Source organism: Elephas maximus, chromosome 26 (genome assembly GCF_024166365.1).
Source record: "Elephas maximus indicus isolate mEleMax1 chromosome 26, mEleMax1 primary haplotype, whole genome shotgun sequence".
NCBI lineage: Eukaryota > Metazoa > Chordata > Mammalia > Proboscidea > Elephantidae > Elephas > Elephas maximus.
This window is the reverse complement of record NC_064844.1, coordinates 36,406,585-36,427,981: the sequence shown is the minus strand read 5'-3', so window position 1 is coordinate 36,427,981 and position 21,397 is coordinate 36,406,585. Positions and strand designations below refer to the sequence as shown.

Below are 21,397 nucleotides of genomic sequence, written 5' to 3'. Positions count from 1 at the left end.
CTTTCTAGCCCTTTGAACTCACAAGGAAGTCTTCACCTGCTTCACCCCTTTGAGAAATCTGCACTTGAAAAACTCTCTGAGTGCTGGCTGATTATTTCCTTGCCATAATTACGGAGTAAATGAGTAGAATTATGAAGGTGGGAAAGTGGGTTCAAGAGATGTCCATAAAACAAAGCTGCAAGCCATGGAATTATGTCCTTTGAATATAACTAGCTTTTTTTTTTTTTTTAATTAAAGGGACTGCTTAAAGAACAGGCTGCTTGGGGGCTTACATATTAGGTTTAGCCAGTCTCTGTCCTCATGGTGTTTATACTCTAGCAAGAAGCATATATATATCAAATTAGTAATTTTAAGTATGAAGTATAATGAGAGAAGTATAGGACACTCTGTGAGTACGTAGCAGAGGGACTTAACCTATCAGGGGTGTCAGAGAGAGGAAGGTAAACCTAGGCTGAAACCTAAATGACAAAGAGGACACAAAGTTCCTGGTGGTATGAAAATATAGCAGGTCTCCAAGGGCTCCTGGCACAGAGACATGGTCGAACCTCTCCCTGAGGCATCACCTACCAGCAACTCTGGGGGAAAGATGGGCTCCTGGGTAGGATCCAGGGGCATGAAGTCCTCTGGGTTGAATAAAGACGGAGAGAGAGTGACCTCCTAGGAAAAAGAACCAAGGGATATCACAGTATATCCTCTTTTCTAATGCCAAGTAGGACTGACTAGTTCTTTCTCCAAGCAAGCTTGTTCCCAGCCTCCAGCAGGCTGGAAGAAGGGCAGGGAGCTCCTGGGAAGTAGGAAGAGGGAGCTCTTGCCAGACGACCCAGGGTTAATGCACCACCCTCATATTATGGGGGAGAACCGACTCTCCTGCACCTTCCTTTCCAGCCATCACTGCCAGGAGTGGAAAGATTCCACTGACTCCTCTGAGTCTGAAATTGCCCTCCAGGCTGCCAGGGAAAGAAGGGCCCCCTTACCATGAGGTTTTTCTTCTGGTTCATGCAGCAATTTGGGTTGGCCCCTTTTCCTCCACAGCATCCACCATCCTAGAGAGATAACCAACATTCACATAAAGATATTTGCAGACTTGTCACAGAAGTTAAAAGAATCTAGATTATTAATATCCAGAGAAATTCAGCTCTGATGCATACCCCAACATCAGTAGGAGGAGTAAAGACCTCTGCTCCCATCCCACTTGTCTCCCTGCATACAGATGAGACCTCTGCTAGGTTACCTCTTGGTTGTCTAATATAGATAAAATGTCTCAAGGATAATCAAGTAGGATCTCCCTCTAGAAAAACACCTGTTGCCATCAAATCAATTCTGACTCATAGCGATCTCATAGGACAAAGTAGAACTGCCCCACAGGGCTTCCATGGAATGGTTGGTGGATTTGAACTGCTGACCTTTTGTTTAGCAGCCATAGCTCTTAACTACTATGTCACCAGGGCTCCATGCCCCTCTAGAAGCAAGAGAAAATTTTAATTTCAAGAAAATTTCCCTTTGAAAACTAGATGATACCTTATCAAAACATATCTTTATCCTCATTTTTGTTCTTCAGGGACATTTCATTAGGGAGTTTCTATAAGACAAATCCCGTCAGTTCTCCGAGCACTCTGCTACATCTAGGTCAGCCAGGTTCTGTGGCACTTGGCTGGGTGTCTCCTTGCCTGGCTTTTCTATGAGGTGCCTGCCAAGGATATTTCAAGACCAATACTGGGCCCAGAGTTGTGTTCATCCAGTGTGGCCTATGGCTCACCACTATGTATTAGGCACTTCTTCCCAGAAAGTTAAACAGGCTTTGCTCCTCGCTGTGGGCCTGTTCTGGGGGAACACTACAGGCATGATCACCCATCACCTACAGGAAGAAGACTTCCTCAGAACTTCTCAGGTTGCCAACAGCAGAGAACAGTAAAAAGTCCAGAGTTGCTGCCTCCCAGAACCGAGGCACTGAAGGGGTGGGAAGGGGCGTGTTCACCTGGCCAAGCCTGGCTTATACACCCTAAGAAGGCAGGAGTCATTCTTCAGAATCATGGAATTGTGCTGAAGGGCAAAAATGGGAAAACTCACAGGCATAGCCCTGGCACATTTCCAGGGTAGGAGAATCCTGGAGGAGCAGGCTGGGAGCAGCCTTTCTGCACATTAGCCAGGAGTGACACCATTCAGTGCAGGCATTTTCCAGAAGTGCGTTGCAACTCACTAGTCTTCTCAAGAAAGCTATCAGAGAGTCATGGAGGTCAGCGCTGTGGCCTCTGAGAACTTGTAAGCACTGTCAGGTGAGGGCACCAAGTGAGAACCCCCCTCTTGCCTTGACCCTCTGGCCACATACTACCCTGCTCTCAGACCCCTCCTGCATTCACAGCTTCTCCATTGTGTACCCAGAGCTACTGTATTTCAGTCCTGCCCACTGCCACCTCGCCCTCCCCCTCCATATTTAGAAAAATGGAGTTTCCCTTGAGAAGGGTGCATCTTCTCAACCGTGTGGAAATTATCTTTCTTCTTGTAGAAGGAATGATACGGGGAATTTCCAGGCCCTCAGAGAAGCAATATGAGGGACCTGCACACACTGAGGCACCAGCCTCACTCACCTGGCCATGATGGGGTGGAAGGAGGACACATTTCACAGATAATTAAAGTGCCATTGCATTTTTACTTGACCTTTTTTTCTGATAATTCATTGACAAGTTCCTGCATGCATTGTTGTGTACAATAATGTGTCACTGCCTTCAAGGTCTACCAGGCTTAGATAAAGCTGATTTTCCCCTCCAGAGATTTCCACTTTACTCAGTTGGCTGAGCCTCCTGAGTTTTTTTTTAGACTCTGTGCCTGTTTTTATGGCTCCTCTATTTCCTTCATTGCTGCTGGGTGGACATTGTCATTTCTTGCTCTGGAAAGTGTGTCTGCCTCAACAGACCCTCCTCACATTTTTCTAGTGTGTATTGTGGATGGGAAAGCTGGACAAACCAAGTTTGTCTAAAATAAGAGTAAATAGACTGAATAAAGGCCCCTAGAAGCATCCATCGAGTAATGTTCCTGAGCTTCTCAGCACAATATGTGCCAGTAAATTGGCTACTCGAAGCAATGAGCTCTGCTCTGGGTTGTGAGTAGTGGGAGGGAGGGAGAAGGGGCATTCAGTAAAATTGGAACCACTTTAATGATAATAAAACTCAGACCTGGAAAGGAGCATACTACCAGGAGGGCAGGTTAGATCCTATCTCTTAGAGCAACCTCCTGTGAAATAAGTAGACGGGCAAGATGAACAATCCCTGGTTCTGAGGAGCCTGGACAACTTATGAAGATCAAATAGTGACTAATGGGAGAAATGCACCAGCATCATCATTTATAGTTGCCACTTATTGAATACTTAAAAGGTGTCAGGCATTGTTCTAAGGGCTTTACAAGAAGTATTTAATTTTCATTCACACTGTAAGGCAGGTATTAAAGTATTATAATTTTCATTTTAGAAACAAAGAAACTTGCCCAAGGTCATGCATCTATTTAATGATGGAATGGGACTTGAACCCTGGTCTTCAGGCTCCAAATCTATGCTTTCGATCCTTTTTGTTTCCCTTTAAATCCACACCTGCTTGTTCTTCATTATCCACGGCTTTCACCAGGATGTGGTGCTTTCTGTGCTTATAAGGCCCCATCTCCAGCCCCACCCATTCTTGGCTTAGACAAGACACAACACTGCATTTTATGACGTGCCAACACTAACCAAAAAAAAAAAAAAAAAAGCCAAATCCATTGCCATCAAGCTGATTCTGACTCGTGGTGACCCTGTGTGTTACAGAGTAGAACTGTTCCATAGGGTTTTCTCGGCTGTAATCTTTATGGAAGCAGATTGCCAGGCCCTTCTTCTGCAGTACCAACCCTAAGGATCAGTGAAAAGTGTAGGCATTTGTAACTCGACCCAGAATCAAGTTAAGATGAGATCATTTGATTAGATTCGGGATTGACTTGAGCCAGTTGGAGAGTCAGGTAAAAGCTTGGGAGATTATGCCAAAAAAGGAGAGGCCAGCCCTCTGTCCTCCTTGCCAGATTGCAGGTGCATGTCTGGGTGCATATAACCACAATGCCTGCAAACCCTGGCTGTGATTTCTTACTCTGAGTTACATGAACTGTCTAGAGGGCTCTAATTATCAGTGCCATAACCTCAGTGGAGTGCCAACTGCTGAAAGCAGCTGAAGAGGGAAGAAAGGTGCAAGTGTTGAGCAAGGCATATTGTTATTAAATGTCACTTTCAGCACCTGTGTCATGGGCTAAGTGTGCCAGGCTCTGGGGGAAAGCTGCCAAGCCCCAAGGCATTGGAGGAAGTTGGCACTTGGGTAGCGTGCCTCTTCCAGGAACCAGCTTCCAGGAATCTTCACTGTCGAGAATGTTCCCATGCTATCAGTAAGAACCCCTCCCTCAATAACAATGGCAGAGTCCATTCCCAATGTCAAATGTCCCCAGCATTAGGATCCATTAACTGGCCATCTTGTTTCTTTCCTCTTATATAGTCCAGAGGACCCCTGGCCCCCCACCCAGCTGAGAGCCCCGGGTGTTGCTGCTTTGGCAGCAGGACCACAGCTGTTCTGGGACCCACACTTACCCTGGCAAAAGTCCGGAAGCCCTGCAGGATGGGTCTGTAGCCTGTGCAGCGGCACAGGTTGCCTGTGGGCCAAAGAAAAAGTCACAATGTTAGTGCAGGCCCCTGAGCAGTTAGGGGTTTGTGGTTTCTCTCACTACTCCATTTGGTGCTCTCTTTTACCACCTCGACTTTGCATATTGTTTTCTCTGCCTGGAGCCCATCCTCCCCCCCACCCGCCTTGCTCCTTGTATTCCTGACTTCAACACATCAATCATTGCTTCCTCCAGGAAGACTTCCTAGCATATCCAGGCTGAGCAGGTGCCCCTCCAAGTACTCTTACGGTGCCTAGTGATAGTTTTATCAGTGAACTTATGAAACAGTATTATAAACTCTCAACCCATCAGAGTGTGAACTTGAGAGGAGCAACTGTGTCTTTCATCCCTGTGTCCCTTGTATGTTATACAGTGTACGGGTTAATAAAGCTGACTGAATAAATGATAGGTTAAAATGGTTAATGAATGAGGAAACTTCTATATTTAATTCATGGGAACAGACACATGGTCCAAGTGTCTGCACCCATTTGAAGAGGGCAAAATGGAAGCCAGTCCCTTCCCATGGCTCAGAATCATGGTCACCTTCCTCATATGCAGCCTTTGCCCTGCAGAATCCTGTTCTAGTGAAATGTGAGAGGAAATGAAGCCCTATCACTAGCCTCTGTAGAGTTTCCCAAATGTTCTCCTGTGCCAGCCACCCACAGCCAACCCCATCCCAATGCTGGGGAAGGATAGGAAAGCAACTCTTGAAGATGAACACAGAGGCAGTGGATCCAAGATCTAAACTACCCAAGCATTCTCCAAATAAAGAGAGAGAGCTAACCTTCTTAGCCATCACGTTGGTGTGGCCCAAGTCTCTCCTCCAGACAACAGTGCCTTGCACTCATACCCAATTCCTGACTTTCACCCAGGCTCTGCCCTGACCCTTGCAGAGCTCTACTTGCCATTCCGTCTCCTAGGCTGTGCCTGAAGACCCATACCTTGGAAGGCATCTTCAATCTCCTCGATAGTAGGCTTAGGCTGATTCCGGAGCAACGTGTACATGCTCATGACAATGCCAGGGGTGCAGAACCCACACTGGGAGCCATGGCTTTTGGCAATTCTCTCCTACAAGGGAAGATGTGATCACTCTGGTTGCTGAGTGGGAAATGGGTTGTAGTGGGTAAAGTTGGAAGCAGGGGGACCAAGATATTACAGTGGTACAGGCAAAAGGAGGATGGTAGCTTGGGCCAGGTAGTAGTAGTGGAAACTGAGAGAAAATGAACATTTCATTGTAGGTTTTGTATGTACAGTAGATACTACTTGTTGATGGATTGGGTGCAGTATATGAAAGAAAGAGAAGAATCAAAGATGACTTTTAGATTTTTATCTTGAGCAGCTGGGTAGATAGTTTTGCCATTATCTCAGATGGAGGAAGACTGGGGAGAAAGTTTGTGGGAAAAATAGGGTTTTATTAAGTTTGAAATTAGATAACCATATAGTGATGTCAAGTAGGCAGGTGGAAATATGAGTCTAATTTCTGAGGAGAGGCCACAGCTAAAGGCATAAATGGGAGTGCCATTGGGATACAGATGGTATTAAACTCACCTAGGGAAAGTGTGAAGATAAAGAAGGGAAGGAGCTGGGGCCAGAGCCCTGGAGCCCTCCAGCTACTGGATGCTGAATAGAGGAGGAACCAGCACATGATGCTAAGATGGAGATGGGAGGATCATGTGGAAAAAGTGTAGTGAAAACACAGAAACCAAGAGAAAAATTAATGTTTTTCTTGAATAAGTAGACAAAGAGAAGTGGAATCTGGCTGTATAGCTTATTTGGAGCCAAAATATTTGCATAAAGGATAAGGCTTGGCACCATTGAAAAGGGGGGAGGTTTAACCAGATTATATAGATAAGTCCTCTGTGTTTAAATTTTCTTTCAAATTTTGTTTCAAAGAAAATTACAAGCCCTAATTAACCCTCTCTCATCCTGCAGGTTAAAAAAAAAAATTTTTTTTTGACAGGTTTAATTATTTCCTCTTCTCCAGCCTAAGAAATGAAGCTCTAGAGGTGAAGCAATACCACCTCCACCCCACCCTACCCTCACATGACTAGTCCAAGATGCTTCTCCCAAGGAATACAACCAGCTTGCTCAACCAGAAGATCCTGGCTCTAGATGTCGTGTAAGGTATCCATGGAAGGTGTCATCTTCTGAATGACATGTCTCCTCCAATGGCCAAGGGAGGGTTCAGACCTGGACCTAGCTCTGTCACCCTCTGTGATTGTAATCCTCCAAAGATCCTCAGCCTCAGCTTCCTTCCCCAAAAAGTATTGGGAACAATGGTCTCTCCTTCCCACAGTGTTCTGCTTCCATTCCCTCCTTGTTTCCACTTTACCTAAGAGAATCCTACTTCTCTCCACAAAATCCCTAAGATTACTGCCAGAGTTTCCTCAATTTTCTGGTGGTCTTATATCATCAGGGAGAAAGTCTTAGTCAGACACTCATATGACTTTATTACCTTATTTAACATTTTCTAACCTGCATTTTAGGTCTCTGGGTGGCACAAACAATTTGTGCTCATCTACTAACCTAAATCTTGGTGGTTCATTCCACCCCGCAGTGCTGTGAAAAAAGGCCTGGAGATTTGCTTCTGTAAAGATTACAGCCAAGAAAACCCTATGGAGCTCAGTTCTAGCCTATAACACACGTGGTCACCATAAGTCAGAATTAACTCCAAGGCAAAGGGTTTGATTTTAATGACTGTAGTAGCCTCGCAATCCACATTTGTATTACACATGGGTGGAAGGTGAGAGGTGAAATTGAAATTACCATGCCAAGGAACTGGGAGTAGGTGGGATTTTTTAATCAAGGTGCACAAAAGAATTTGGTATCTTGAATCTTGGAAGGACAGGGGTATCCTGAGCATACTCCTGCCCTAAAGTGAGGAAAGTTCCCTTGTCCCCCATCCCTTGACTGCCCTGGCCACCGGAGCCAGTGGATCTCTTGGTTTCCTTGGGGTCATGCAATGTTATGTCCATCCTGGCCACAGGAGGGAGCTTCAGACTCAGGTGCCTCCCCTTTCAGTCTCACAACACCTATAGGAGGAGGGGAGGGGGCCAGGCCACATGCTTCCTTTGCACAAATGGTGAAACAGCCCAACAACCCAAGCACATCTGCAGCCTTGGGATGAGACTCTGCAGAACTGCTTGAACCTTAACAATACAGCCTCCTTTCCTCTGGTTACCTGCACAGGATGCAGCCTCCTCTTGGTGCTTCCTATTCCTTCCACAGTTGTCACAGCAATGTGGTGCAAGGAGCAGATGGGGGCCAGGCAGGCATTGGCAGAAAAGTGTCTAGAACCCCATATTAAGGTCATTTCATTGTCCGGTCAGGTCATCAGAGCAGAGCTGCTGAGTACAGGGCTGGCACACTTTGTGATGGTTTATGTTATTTTTCTTCACTATTTTTTTTTATACATTTTTTTTATACATTATGTTCTGGTTTCTTATACAGGTGTCCTCACCACTACACCCAAGACTCTGGGCTAGGAACCAAGGAAGCCCCCTTGTGGGTGAAATCTGAGCCCCTCCAGGGTCCTGGAGGGTCAGGCATAAGTGCACCCAAGACCTCTGAGCTGGAGCCGAGGGAACAAGGGTCACTTTCAGCTGCCTCTTATTCAGCTTTATTCTGGAGGCTGAGTCAAGAGGAAATTTCTGGTAGGTCCCAGCACAGATGTGCACCCCTCTCTCTGCAGGGCCCTTCCTAGCCTCCTCAATTTCAGAACCTCCAGTGACTTTTGCTTCTCTGCTTTCACTTACCTCTACTTCCCCCATTCCTTTGTGGGTAGAAGGAGATCGGAGGGAAAAATTCCCGGCAACACAAGACACTAGCCCATTAAAGAGAGCTTCCTTGCATCCACTGCTTTATTCATCACTCATTCATTTATACGATCCATGTCATTTATTGAGTACCATCCGTATGCCAGGCACTCTGTTGAGAGCTGAGGACATAAAGGTGAATAAGATGAGATCCCTGACCTTCAATAGCCTATAGTCAGTGTAGGAAGAATAGAAGCAAGTAAGAAAGGCAATTTGGATATCTTTTTGTTAAGTGCTTCAGGAGGGATGTAAACAGGACACTATGGGACCAACACAGACAAGGGGCACATAACTCAGTCTTGGGAAGTCAAGGAAGGCTCCCTGGAGTAGATGATGATTTTGCCCAGACCTAAAGAGCAATTAAGAGTTAGCCAGGTGAAGACCAGAGGCTTAGAAGAAAGGACATTCCAGACTTGATAAAGAGCTTATACAAAGGCCAAGAAATTGGTAGTTCACAATTGTCTCCAATGGATGGAGTGCTGGGCTCGTTGATGAAAAAGAAAACTGGAGAGGAAGGCTGGGGCACATTGCATGCCAAGCGAAGAGCTTGGACTTTATCCTGGGGGCAATGGGTTTTAAGGGTTTTGAAGGGTTTTAAGGGGAGTAGTATGAGCCTGGATTTAAGAAAGATTATTTCATCAGTAGTTCAAAGTCTTGTCAATACTCATAAGCCAGGAAGGTACTTCCTTTCCTAAGACAACTTTTCTGCCCAGGATCAGAGCTGCCCAGAACTACAAAGACTCATTCACACTCTAGTGTGTGCATGTACACACACACATACACTTGCACAATCACTCACAAGCTGATCCCTGGATCCAGTCTAATCTTACCGTAAACTAGCCAACAGGCAAAGGATACATGACCTTGTTCTGGAAATGATCGTACTTGGAAAGCATGACGGTGCAGGCCCCACAGCCCCCTTCTCCACAGCCAAGCTTGGTCCCGCTCAGTCCCACTGGGTGGTCAAGGGTTAAGGAGCGTGGACTGGAGGGAAAGTCGTCTTTGCTGCAAATGCCTGGGCAGAATTGTACGGATATGGTCATCCATTGCGAACACAGGCTTAGGCCCCTTGACCAGAGAGGCAGCCAACTTATACCTCTTCCTCATTCAAAGAGGCTGCATGTGCCTCTGAGAGAATAGAATGGAGCCAACTCCACTGCACAGAAGATGAAAGGCATCAGGGTCCCATTGGACAGTAACCACATGTCATCCCTTGGCACTCAAGTTCTAGAGCTTTCCAGTCTGGAGGCTTCCTTTGAGCTGGGGTCTTCAAGGAATGGTCTTATATGTCCCTACCCTGTGGGCTCACTGGGCAAATAATTCTTCTGACTCAGAGACTGAGCATAAGGGGCAACCATCTTGTCACTCTTGCTGGGTGTGCATTGAGGCCGTTTGGGCCAGAATGGGATGTTGACCTGTTCTGAGACATTCCGAGTCTCAGCTTTTCACTCTGAACCTTTAGAACTGATGAAGTCCTAGGAACCAAAACTAGTTCTGGAACCCAGAATCTTTTGAATATTCAGCCCACAGACTATGAAAATGGAAATTAAGGAGGTTTTGAGCTCATAGATCAATATTGGAGCCACCTCTTACATGGACTTGAGGAAATAGATAATCTGATATTTTACATTTTAAAAAGTGGCTAACAGGTTATTCTAGAGAAGGTAGCCATTTCCCTAGACAGAAGGACTTGGTTGCTGCCTTTTACTGAGGGCTGCAGGTTTCTAAGCCATCTGGCTGTCTACTGATAGCAAGGGGAGCTGAGATTATAATTGCCTGGTGACTTACCTAATTTTCACGGTAAAAATAACAACTAACAATGATATAGCATCTTATACTTGAAAAGTATTATATCCATGTATCTGTTTGATTCTCACAATAATTTGGTTAGCAGATGGGGCAGGAACTACTATTTCTCTTCTGGAACCTGAGAGGTAACATGAGCCACACAAGTTAACATGGGAGCTTGTGTTACCTTGAGTGTTAGGCCTCCAACACAGTCCTGTGATTTCAGGTTTGCTGTGTACTTTCCTTACCATGCTGCCTCTTGCAAATCATGTGTTGGAAGGGATTTCAATATCCTAAGTTATCTTTTTGACTAATCAGGATATATGCAGTTATCAGCAGTTCAGACAATTCTAGGAGTATGGATGGTAGCAATCCAAAGCCTAGAAAGGTCTTCTTTTAGCCTGGGGTTCTTTCTGGAAGCCAGGGTAAACATCAAGGCTAGGGCCTTCTCTTGCCCAAGAACCCCATAAATTACTTCTCAGCACAAACAAGCACCAGGGACTTTATGTTTGCATGTCAACTTTCAGTTTTGGATCTCATATTTGACCTTTAAACCAGCCTATTGTTATGATAAATAATTTCTCATCTTCAAAATTTTATTAGAATCTAAAAAAGCTATTGAGAATATCTGAGCATGATGGTTCCTTCCTAGACTTCCCAGGTAGATGGGCTGGGCTGGTGTTCCATGTGGTCCCCTGACCCTACCGAATAATTATTCCAGTATAAAAAAATCACCTGTCCTGACATGGCTGACATCAACCTCCAGAACGGCCCACCCCAGGTCAAAAATCCAGGACAAAGTACCTCAGCAACACCCTCAACCTAAGAGGAGGTGAGTGCACCAGAGATAAGGCCATGAATCCCAGGCTTTCTGCTGTGGGTGTTGAAACAATCCTTTGTTGACTCAAACAGCAAAGACCTGGAGTAGGCCCCCAGATCTCCCTGTATTATGTCCCTCTAGGAACAAGGGGTTTGTTGACAGAGGTCAGCTGAGCATAGTCCTGACAACAGACCTCTGGAGTGTTTCCAGTATAGGTGAGAGGTTAAGAGCATGGCTCTAGGTTTTAGTTCAGGCTCTGCCAGCATTTTTCCAGAATACACTAGCAAAACACAGCTCACTGAACATATTTAGACTCCACTATCATTTGTGAAAGGGAACATTACAGTTTCCCAGAATTGCTGTGAGGATTAAGTGAGATAACCCTATGTAAATCACTTTGAATGTGCCTGTATATCTTTAAAAAAAAAAAAAGTCCTCATTAAATGTTGGCTCTTATTATTATTATTATTATTTTGGTTGTGGTTTTTGCTCCAAGGTCGCAGACTACTTTCATACTTTGAAAGTACAAAAGGTACAGGGAAACTTACAGAAGCCTCCACCACTCCAGCACCCAAAGCCCATCTAAGGAGTCACCTGTGCTAGATGCCCCTATCACATGCACAATAGACGGGCCGCTGCACGCACAATCGTCCACTTGAGGCATCCCTTTCCCAGTAGACACCCCTTCCCCTGATATTTTTCTCCACCTAGGCAGAGCTGGAAACATTTATTTCCATTTATTTATTAAGCAAAGATCACCTAAGAAAGTGCCCTTATTCTCCCTGGGTAATGAAATGAGGGCCTTTCTGAACTGTTCATTTTACAGACCCAGAATTTACTAGTCTTAGCTGGAAGAGATCTTAAAGAACAACAGGAACAATTCTCTCATTTGAGAGCTGAGAATTTGAGAATCAGACAGCTCAAGTGACTGCCCAAGGACACACAGATTCTGAGGGATAGACTGCAACTAAAACACAGGTGCTCATACTCCTCATCAAGTGCTCTTTCCTCTTTGTTCACTGCTTTCTACTGGTCATTAGAAAATGATGTAAAGTCCAGAGAATGAGTCTCCATCATGCCCTCTCCCTTGCTCCCACCTCCTACTCCAAAGTCAGGATACACTTTCTTCTCAGGTAGGCCAAAAGTGTTGTTTCTGGGTCTGCATTTTTCTCCACCACCTACAAAAAAAAAAGAAGGAAAAATATATCATGCTTAGCCATCATTCTGCAGTGTTTTTCTTTCCCTTCAAACCATCACTCATGAATTTGTAGAGATACTGGAGATATGCCAAATAAATCATGAAAACTAAGGTATTTTTTTTCTTGATGACTCCATAAGAATGAACACGTTAACTGCCAGTCAGGCTACATGCATGCTCATATCCTTAGATTCTAAAATTCTGCATTAATGCTCATCTCTGAATCCACAGTAGAAAACTCAGGTGTTGCATCTGCCATGTAGGCTGACCAAGGCAAAAACCTGAAGAAAAAAAAAAAAAAAACATTGTCCTTGAGCCAATCCCAACTTATGGCAACCCCACATTTTACAGAGTAGAACTGCTCCATAGGGTTTTCTTGGCTGTAACCTTTACGGAAGCAGGTTGCCAGGCCCTTCTTCCTCAGCACCACTGAATGAGTTTGAACCACCAACCTTTAGTTAGTTGTTGAGCACAAACTCTTTGCACCATCCAGGGAACTTTTGACCAAGGAAAAGCCCCGTTCAAATCAAACATGTCATTTCATTTCCAGCTACTGGATCATACCTGTGATACCATCAGCATACAATCTCTGGCTTTGCCTCCTTGAGTGTTTACACCCAGAACTACCTCATGACTGTAGAAAGCCAGTCTCCTCTATAGAGAAGTACAGTATATTATGAGCTATCACAGTCAACAATATTAACACATCTCATAAATGGAGGGGAAATCTCAAATTGAAAGTCCATAAACAGTATGTTGTATAAGCTGGAAAAGGGTGTCTACAAAGTGAGGTGACAGTCCCAGATGCAAACTGTCAGAGGAAACCGATGAATCTTAAGCTCCTCATCCGTTATCAAGTGTAAAATGTTTTGGGTTATTGGGATGAGAGAGAAGGAAAGAATTTTCAATAAGATTTCTTTAGAGAGAACTGTACTATAAGCCCCACACCCTATTAAGGTAGAGGAGTAGCAGGCGTCTGTCCCACACTTCAGACTTAGTGAAAGGGCTTCAACAGCTCTATGCAGTATGGCGGATAGAGTCTGTCCTATATGAACACTAGAGATAGGCTTGACAAACAAGCTGAAGAAGAGATGGCGCGTTGGGTTTGTTAGCACAAAGGCATGAAAGTGTTTGCCGTGGATGAGAGAGAGAGCTGGCTTGGAGGTGTTTAAATCATTTCTCAAAAAAACTGACTAATGGGAGTGATAGGACCTCCTCCAATAATATATATGTGGAATAAAAAGAAAAAAAACAGTGGAATAGACCTCCCAAAATCAAAGGCTGAGGGAGAGTAGTTGACCTGAAAAAAATGCATCACTCATGGCATAAGAAGTGAAATCGAATGTTCCCAGTGTTGGCCCCTGAAAATTTTTTGAAAGCAGTCACAAGAGAAAGAAAAGAGTAAGCTTCAAACACCTAACAGGGCTAATTAAAAAAAACACCTAACAGGGCCAGAAAACAGGCAGTCACTTTACAACAGTACCAATTACCTCAGAACTTTCTTGCTGCCTTCACCTCTCCTTGCTGAATTTAGACAGTGTTTGGCAACTTAAAATGACCATAGGCCTTTTTATTGATGAAAAATAATAAAATACGTCATAAAACTACCAGAATTTGCCCCTTGAATAAAGTTTAAAGGAACAGTGGAGATAATATTGATTTTCTTTTATGATTTCACCCCATGAGTCCAAGCTGGTCAATGTCCTGGTTACAAAGATCATGCAGATAGACACTTCTTTACTCCTGAAGAATGAACTCATAAATCGACAAAATAAAGATGTTTATCACCTTTCTCTTAGGCAGCAGTAGAAACCTCTCAGCTATCACCTTCCCCCCAAGTTGTTCCTTTCTCCAGTCCTGAAGCTCTGCTTTTATCATATCACATCAGTTTCTAGCTCAATGCCTTCCATGACCTCCTGCATATTCAAGGTAACTTCCAAGTTCTGTAGGCTGTCTTCCAAGGACCTTTTCAATATATTCCCAATCTTCATTTCCAACCTTTCCCCCTCCTGCTTCTGTGCCGACCTCACTGCAATAAAATTACGAATTATACCTTCTGACTCCTGTGCCTTTGACCATGACATTTCTCTTCTACCTGCATCTTGACTTTCAAAAGAGACAAACATTTTCCTAGTAGAACCTTTCCAGATTACCGTAGCCACAATGGTCTTTCATCCATTTGAATTCTGTGCCACTCTCCTGGCACAACTGCAGTTTTGCCTCGATAGGATGCATGGAGCACTTGCTCAGCAGGATGTCAGTGGTGAAGTGAGTTTAGGAAATGCCAGGTTAAGCAGATTTCTTCTTGGAAAACTTGAGTGTCAAAACAAATAGTGGCAATAATGGATTATACCCCAGTAAATAAAATTAAAATCCATGAGTCCAAATCTTCAATCAATGAATAAACAGACAAACTAATGGGAGAGAAGGGAAAGAAAGCTCTTTCTTACAGAAGAATGCCAATTAATAAATATAGTTGGCCATCCTGTAACCAGCTCAATAATTGACCAAGTCAAGAATCATCAATGGATGGTAAAATTAGTGGGTTAAAGTTTAATGAGGAACAAGATATTATTAACACAGTCTTAAAGTAACTTCTCACAGAATACTTATTAATTACAAATGGAAAAAAGTAATCTTACAGTGCAGAAACTTGGTGGACACCTCCTTAACAGAGTGATCAAAGTTAGCATTGTTAACGTTGGGAAAAATTGCCATTGTGTGCCTCCTGATATGATACACTGAGAAAGACACCCCACTTATATGGTGTTTCTACCCAAAATGCTGACTCTATAAGAAAGCATGCAACCAACCGAAAAAGAGGAACATTGTGAAAAATAACTGGGCAGTTCTCTTCAAAACATCAAAGAAAAGCTGAGGAGCAATTCCAGATTAAGGAAGACTAAAGAGACATGATAATTAAATGCAATGCAGATTCAGGATCCCAGGCTTGGAGGGAATAAAATTATTACCAATAAAATTATCAGGAAAATTTAAAAATATGCATAAGGTCTATAGATTAGGTAATAGTATTATATCAATGTTAAAATTTCCTAATTTTTATGAATGGACTATGGTTCTGTAAAAGAATATTCTTATGTTTAGGAAATACACTCTGAAGTGTTTAGGGGTAAAGGGACATAATATCTGCAACTTACCTTCAAATGGTTCAGAAAGAAAATTTATTTCATATACTTTATATTAATTGGATACACAAATAACTATATGATTATTTATGTACTCATAACATAATATATACATGTATATATGTGTGTGTGCATATAGAGAGGGAGAAAGAACAAGGGGGGAATGATAAAGCAAATATGACAAAATGCTAACAGTTGGTGAATGTGGGTAAAGTATATTTGATATTCCTTTGTATTCTCCCAGCAACTTTTCTGCAAGTTTGAAATTATTTTAAGATATAAAGTTAAAAAATAGATTTATTTAGTACAAGACCTTTAATATTTATCCATTAATTCCATCCACATTAACTGAGCAACTACTTGGTACCAAGCACTATGCTAAGTGGTTTAAGAATATCCAAGAAGAGTATTTCATGGGGCTAATTTTCTGTGAATTATATTTTGGAGTGTATTACTTTGTCTAATCATAATCCACTTCTCCAGCTAGTTCATAGGCTCTTGACTGGCAAATGTCTGGTCTTAGATATCTTATTCCTCCAGTGCATATGCTGTAGCCTTCAGCCTCGGAAGGAGCTTAATAAATGTTGAACATGTGAATGAGAGAGTGAGTGAATGCCACTCTGAGGCTCTCTGTAGCTGACACTGTATAGCTGGAGATCACTCCTAAGCACCTTCAGCTGCACCCTACATGCCAAATCTTCCCAGACTCCTCTAGGAGCCACAACCTCCACTAAACAGAGAGTGACACTCAGAAAAGCCAAGAATCCTGCCCTCCAAAATGACAATCATTACATGGTAATAAAATCCTGAGCAGTTTAAGATCTCTCTCCCTTTCCCTTTGACCCTGATACTAGAGCTGAAGAAGATGCGAAAGCAATAGCCATCAAGGCCCATTGTTACCACAGAAGGTCCCAGAGACGTTTGATAGAACATTATTTAATTCTTTGTATCTTACACACTCTTCAGGGCCCCAGCCAGTGGAGACAGAGTCCCGGATAGTGGTATAAAACAAAGAAAGTAGGAAGCCCACATTTAAGAGTAAGTCATCTAGTTCTAGTAACTCCTTTGGTAATTTCCTTACACAATAACCTGTAATAAAAGGTCTAGGACATCATAGGAGGAAAAGTGAGAGCGAGTTTACTCACAGCTGCCTTTATTGGACTGGAAATTTCCTTGTTTGGTCTTGTTTTTATAGCACTGGGTACCCCTCATGACTCCTTGCATTAGCTCTCAGCCTTTCTGGCAATTTCTCAAGACACCACATCTTTATAAATTACAAACATGGATATTCATCAAAGAAACCGCCAGTCACAGAAGCTGCCAGAGATGGTAGGGTTTGATGTGATGATACCATCTCTAAAAATTAAAAATTCCTTTCCTAAAGTGAAAATAAAATTCAAGGGAAAAGAATTTTCATGAAGCCAGATTTACCTCAAATGCCCTTTCCTAGATGCAGTGCATAATAGCAAACCATCCCTACAGAAGAGGACCTTATACTGTCACTCACAAATTGAGGGTATAAAAATAATAAAAATCTTAAGAGTGAGACATGGCCTTGAAAGTCATTTAATCCAGCCTCTCACCAATGCAAATCCTGCTTACAAAATTCCACAGAAGATGCCTTTGTGTAAATAACACTTCCAAGAAGCCAGTTCAATAACTATTTATTGAATCAATATAATGTAAGTAAGTGCTAAATGCAACAAAATTGTTTGGAATGTTGGATGAAAAAGCCTGCCATTAACTTGGGCACTTTGCCCTACCTATTGGTTTGATGCCAGATATCACCAACCCTGAAAAGGAAGCAGCACAACTCTGAGCCTGGGAGGAGACCATGACTGACCCTGTTCCCCAACGCCTCTTGCTGGCACCACTCAAACTCACACTGAATCAAATAGTCTTTGGAGCACTGATGTTGAAATTGCTCTTTAAGCCACCTTGCTAGTCACCCAAACACACCCTGACAATCCAAATTCTAGAGTCCTACCAAGCACATTTTAGGCTCTCGAAAATTACTTCAAAAGTCACCCAGTTTCTCATTCTCCAGAAAGCATGAATATAGCAAAACAAATAGAATTGCTCTTCTTTGGGTTCCAATGAATACATGCACCACTCACACTGTGGCCAGTTACAAGGCTAGGGTGCTACAGCTCCTTGTGCAGGCCATTATGGCCACCCTTTTACTATCCCTTTCATTCCCAAGAGGGTAGCTGATGCAGACACCAGCACCTCAGCAGTGGTGTAGAGAGGGTAAACGAGGGCTGAATACAATGTAGTGTTTGCATTATCTCTGCTGCGCCTGCATTAAAATTTGCAAAGATGTTCACCCTTGTGGTGTCCCCAGGACTGGCACCCGTGCCATATGTCTTCCTTCCCCTCCTCTCCCTTCCATAGGTCCCAGTGGATCAATGAAGTTAATTCAAGTGGCTGATTTTTATCAAAGTAAGAGATTTGCAATATTTATATACAGAATTAAGTGGGGGCAAAGTGGGTGATGGTCCCCTTTATGGAAAAAACATTGTGCCTTTCCAAGAGGTGTCAGTATATGTCCTCACACAGAAAATCTGGGACTAGCTGTTACATTTATATACATAATATATCAGAATCAAAGGCTGTGTACATTTTATTTCCAGATATTAGCAAAAAGCACTTCCTGTTCCTTCTCTTAGTAAAGACAGCAGCCAAAGCTTTAGGATATATTTGATGAAACACAGAAATCGAGGTGTGCTTGATGACATCCAATCTCATCTAGAACCCTGTCCCCCTTTCTCAATTTCAGCACCAGCCTCTACTACTGCAGAGTTGGCAGTGAGTTCACAGACACCTCTCTTCTTGCTTCCCTTCCACTTGCTCCTTCGTCTATTGCCTGTGTTCTAGCCCTAAGGGATTTCTTTCCCCAGTGTTACCAAAAACGCAGGAACACTTTTGAAGGGAGAGAGAGAGAGAGTGAAAAGGGAATGAGTAAGACAGAACAGAAAAGAGAGAGAACAAGAATAGTGTTATCTCCCTAGGGGATACATATCTCTGCCCAGGGTAGGGAAAGTCAAACCAAAGGTCAGCTTCTGCTTACCTTCTTGCCATTCACAAAGAAAACCAACTCATCTGCTGTCATTGTCACTGGTTTGGGTTCCTGAACTCCAGATATCTCACTCCCAAGAGACACTGGCAATTGTCTACAACTCGAAAAGTAAGCCTCCCTATAAAATGAAACAAAGTCAGCCAATGGGAGGCAACCAGCTTGGAGCTTTGGGCACAGAGAGTTCTTGGCAAAAGCCACTGGTTTACATAATCAAGTAAAATGCAATCATACAGCAAATCACACCCCCCACACCTGTATCGGAGCACAGAGAAAAGCTCAGTCAGGTATCAGTAAGGCCAGTGCCAGGTGAATGTGAGTCTTAGGCACTGCCCTTGCAGAGCCTGCTTCATCCTCCCACTTGTTGCAAAAAACAGAAGGGCTATTGCCAGAGTCACTGCTAATTGAACTGATTCACACCCGTCAGGTCTACACTTGTCATTTGACAATTCAGATTTGCAGCAATCCAGACTCATACTCACATCCAAGACTCCTTCTCTAGCAGGCTGATAGAGCACAGAGGTCTCAAGACGTGGAGGCCAAGAATCCAGACTCAAAACCTGGCATTTGGCCTCAGCAAATTAGTTACCACTTTCAGAACTCAGTTGTTTTCATCCTTAAATGAGGATGAGAATGACCTCGAAATCAGAAGGCTGAGGGACAAATGGTATATTTTGGAAGTGCTTTGTAAATTTTCAAAGAACCAAAATATGTATTACTATTGCAAATGTGCCCTCAACAAACACGACAAAAATAATCCTAAAAGCAAACCATTTTTTATTGTTTTATTTGAAACTTTACAGCACAGACTAGTTTCTCATTAAAAATTTATATAGAGATTGTTTTATGACATTGGTTGCAATCCCCTCAATGTGTTAGCACTCTCCCCCTTTCCTTTTATATCCCAGGTGTCCATTCATCCAGGTTTCCTGTCCCTTCCTGCCTTCTCGTTTTTGTTTTTGGGCTGGTGTTGCCCATTTGTCCTCACATATTTGATTGAACTAATAAGCACATTCCTCACTTGTGTTATTGTTTGTTTTATGTAGTTATTGATGTTAGGCACCATCGAGTCAGTTCTGACTCATAGGGACCCTTTGTACAATAGACAAAACACTACTTGGTCCTGTACCATCCTCACAATTGTTGCTATGCTCGAGCCCATTATTGCAACCACGGTTATCAGATCATCTTGTTGAGGGTCTTCCCCCTTTTTGCAGACCCTCCACTTTACCAAGCATGATGTACTTCTCCAGGGACTGGTCCCTCCTGATAACATGTCCAAAGTATGTGAGATGAAGTCTTGCCATCCTTGCTTCTAAGGAGCATCCTGGCTGTACTCCTTCCAAGAAAGATTTGTTTGTTCTTCTGACAGTCCATGGTATAGTCCATATTCTTCACCACACTGTAATCCAAAGGCATCAATTTTTCTTTGGTCTTCTTTATTCATTGTCCAGCTTCTGCATGCATATGAGGTGATTGTTTTGCTTTTTAACATTTTAAAGAGGTCTTTTGCAGCAGATTCTCCCAATGCAATACATCATTTGATTTCTTGACTTCTTCTGCCATAGGCATTTCTTGTGGACCAAAGTAAAATGAAATCCTTGACAACTTCAATCTTTTTTCCATTTATCATGATGTTGTTTATTGGTACATTTGTGAAGTTTTTTGTTTTCTTTATGTTATGGTGTAATCCATACTGAAGGCTGTACTCTTCGATCTTCATCAATAAGTGCTTCAAGTCCTTTTCACTTTCAGTAAGCAAGGTTGTGTCATCTGCATATTGCGGGTTGTTAATAAGTCTCCCTACACTCCTGATGAGCAGTTCCTCTTCATATAGTCCAGGTTCTTGGGTTATTTGCTGAGCATACAGATTGAATAAGTATCATGAAAAGACACAAAACTGATGAACACCTTTCCTGATTTTAAATGACACAGTATTCTGTTGTTCTGTTCAAATGTCTCCCTCTGGGTCTAAGTACAGGTTCCTCACGAGCACAAGTGTTTTGGAATTTCCATTCTTCGCAATGTTGTGCATAATTTGTTATGATCCACACAGCCAAATGCCTTTGCATAGTCAATAAAACACAGGTAAAAATCTTTCTGGGATTCTCTGCTTTCAGCCAAGACCCATCTGACATCAACAATGATCTCCCTCATTCCACATCATTTTCTGAATCTGGCTTGTATTTCTGGCAGTTCCCTGTCAATGTACTGCTGCAACTGCTTTTGAATGATGTTCAGCAAAATTTTACTTGTGTATGATACTAATGATATTGTTCAATAATTTCCACATTTTGTTGGATCACCTTTCTTCGGAATGGGCACCAACATGGATCTCTTCCAGTCAGTTGGCCAGGTAGCTGTCTTTCAAAATTTCTCAGCAATTTGTTTTATAAGCCTGTCTAATCTCTGGCAGAAAGGTGTAGTTTGGGAGTGATTTCAGTTCTGATTTAGCAGGGTGTCCAGGGGCCATTGTCTCGGGATTCCTCCAGTCTCTTTCAGACCAGTAAGTCTGATTTTTTTTGTGGTTTTGAATATTGTTCTACGTTTTTCTCCCACTCTGTCCAGGGTCCTGTATTGTGATCCCTGCTAGAGTGGTTGGTGGTGGTTGCCAGGCACCATCTATTTCTTCTGGACTCAGGCTGGTGGAGGCTGTGGTTCATGTGGTCCATTAGTCCTTCTGACTGGTATTTTCCTTGTGTCTTTGGTTTTCTTCATTCTCCTTTGTTCTGAATGTGATGGGAGTAGTAGATGTTATTTTAGATGGCTGCCCACAAGCTTTTAAGACCAAAGTAGGACATAGAACATTTTCTTTATGAACTGTATTATACCAATTGACCTAAAAGTCCCCTGAGACCATGGTCCCTAGCCCTCAGCCTCAGTAACTTGGTC

The 21,397-nt window shown here is 43.0% G+C and overlaps 1 protein-coding gene across 1 annotated transcript in view; it reads right to left on the bottom strand.

Annotated features, from left to right (window-relative positions):
* The window catches only part of XDH (xanthine dehydrogenase), a 96,637-nt gene extending 78,096 nt beyond the window's left edge, over positions 1 to 18,541 (bottom strand). The window contains exons 1-8 of the mRNA XM_049870223.1: positions 18,500 to 18,541; positions 12,206 to 12,263; positions 9,336 to 9,432; positions 7,844 to 7,952; positions 5,604 to 5,730; positions 4,592 to 4,653; positions 975 to 1,043; positions 568 to 654 (exon numbers count right to left, since the gene is read on the bottom strand). Coding sequence (XP_049726180.1) covers positions 568 to 654; positions 975 to 1,043; positions 4,592 to 4,653; positions 5,604 to 5,730; positions 7,844 to 7,952; positions 9,336 to 9,432; positions 12,206 to 12,263; positions 18,500 to 18,541 — 651 coding nt within the window. The remainder of the gene's footprint in view (positions 1 to 567; positions 655 to 974; positions 1,044 to 4,591; positions 4,654 to 5,603; positions 5,731 to 7,843; positions 7,953 to 9,335; positions 9,433 to 12,205; positions 12,264 to 18,499) is intronic.
* Between the last annotated feature and the right edge of the window lie 2,856 nt (positions 18,542 to 21,397).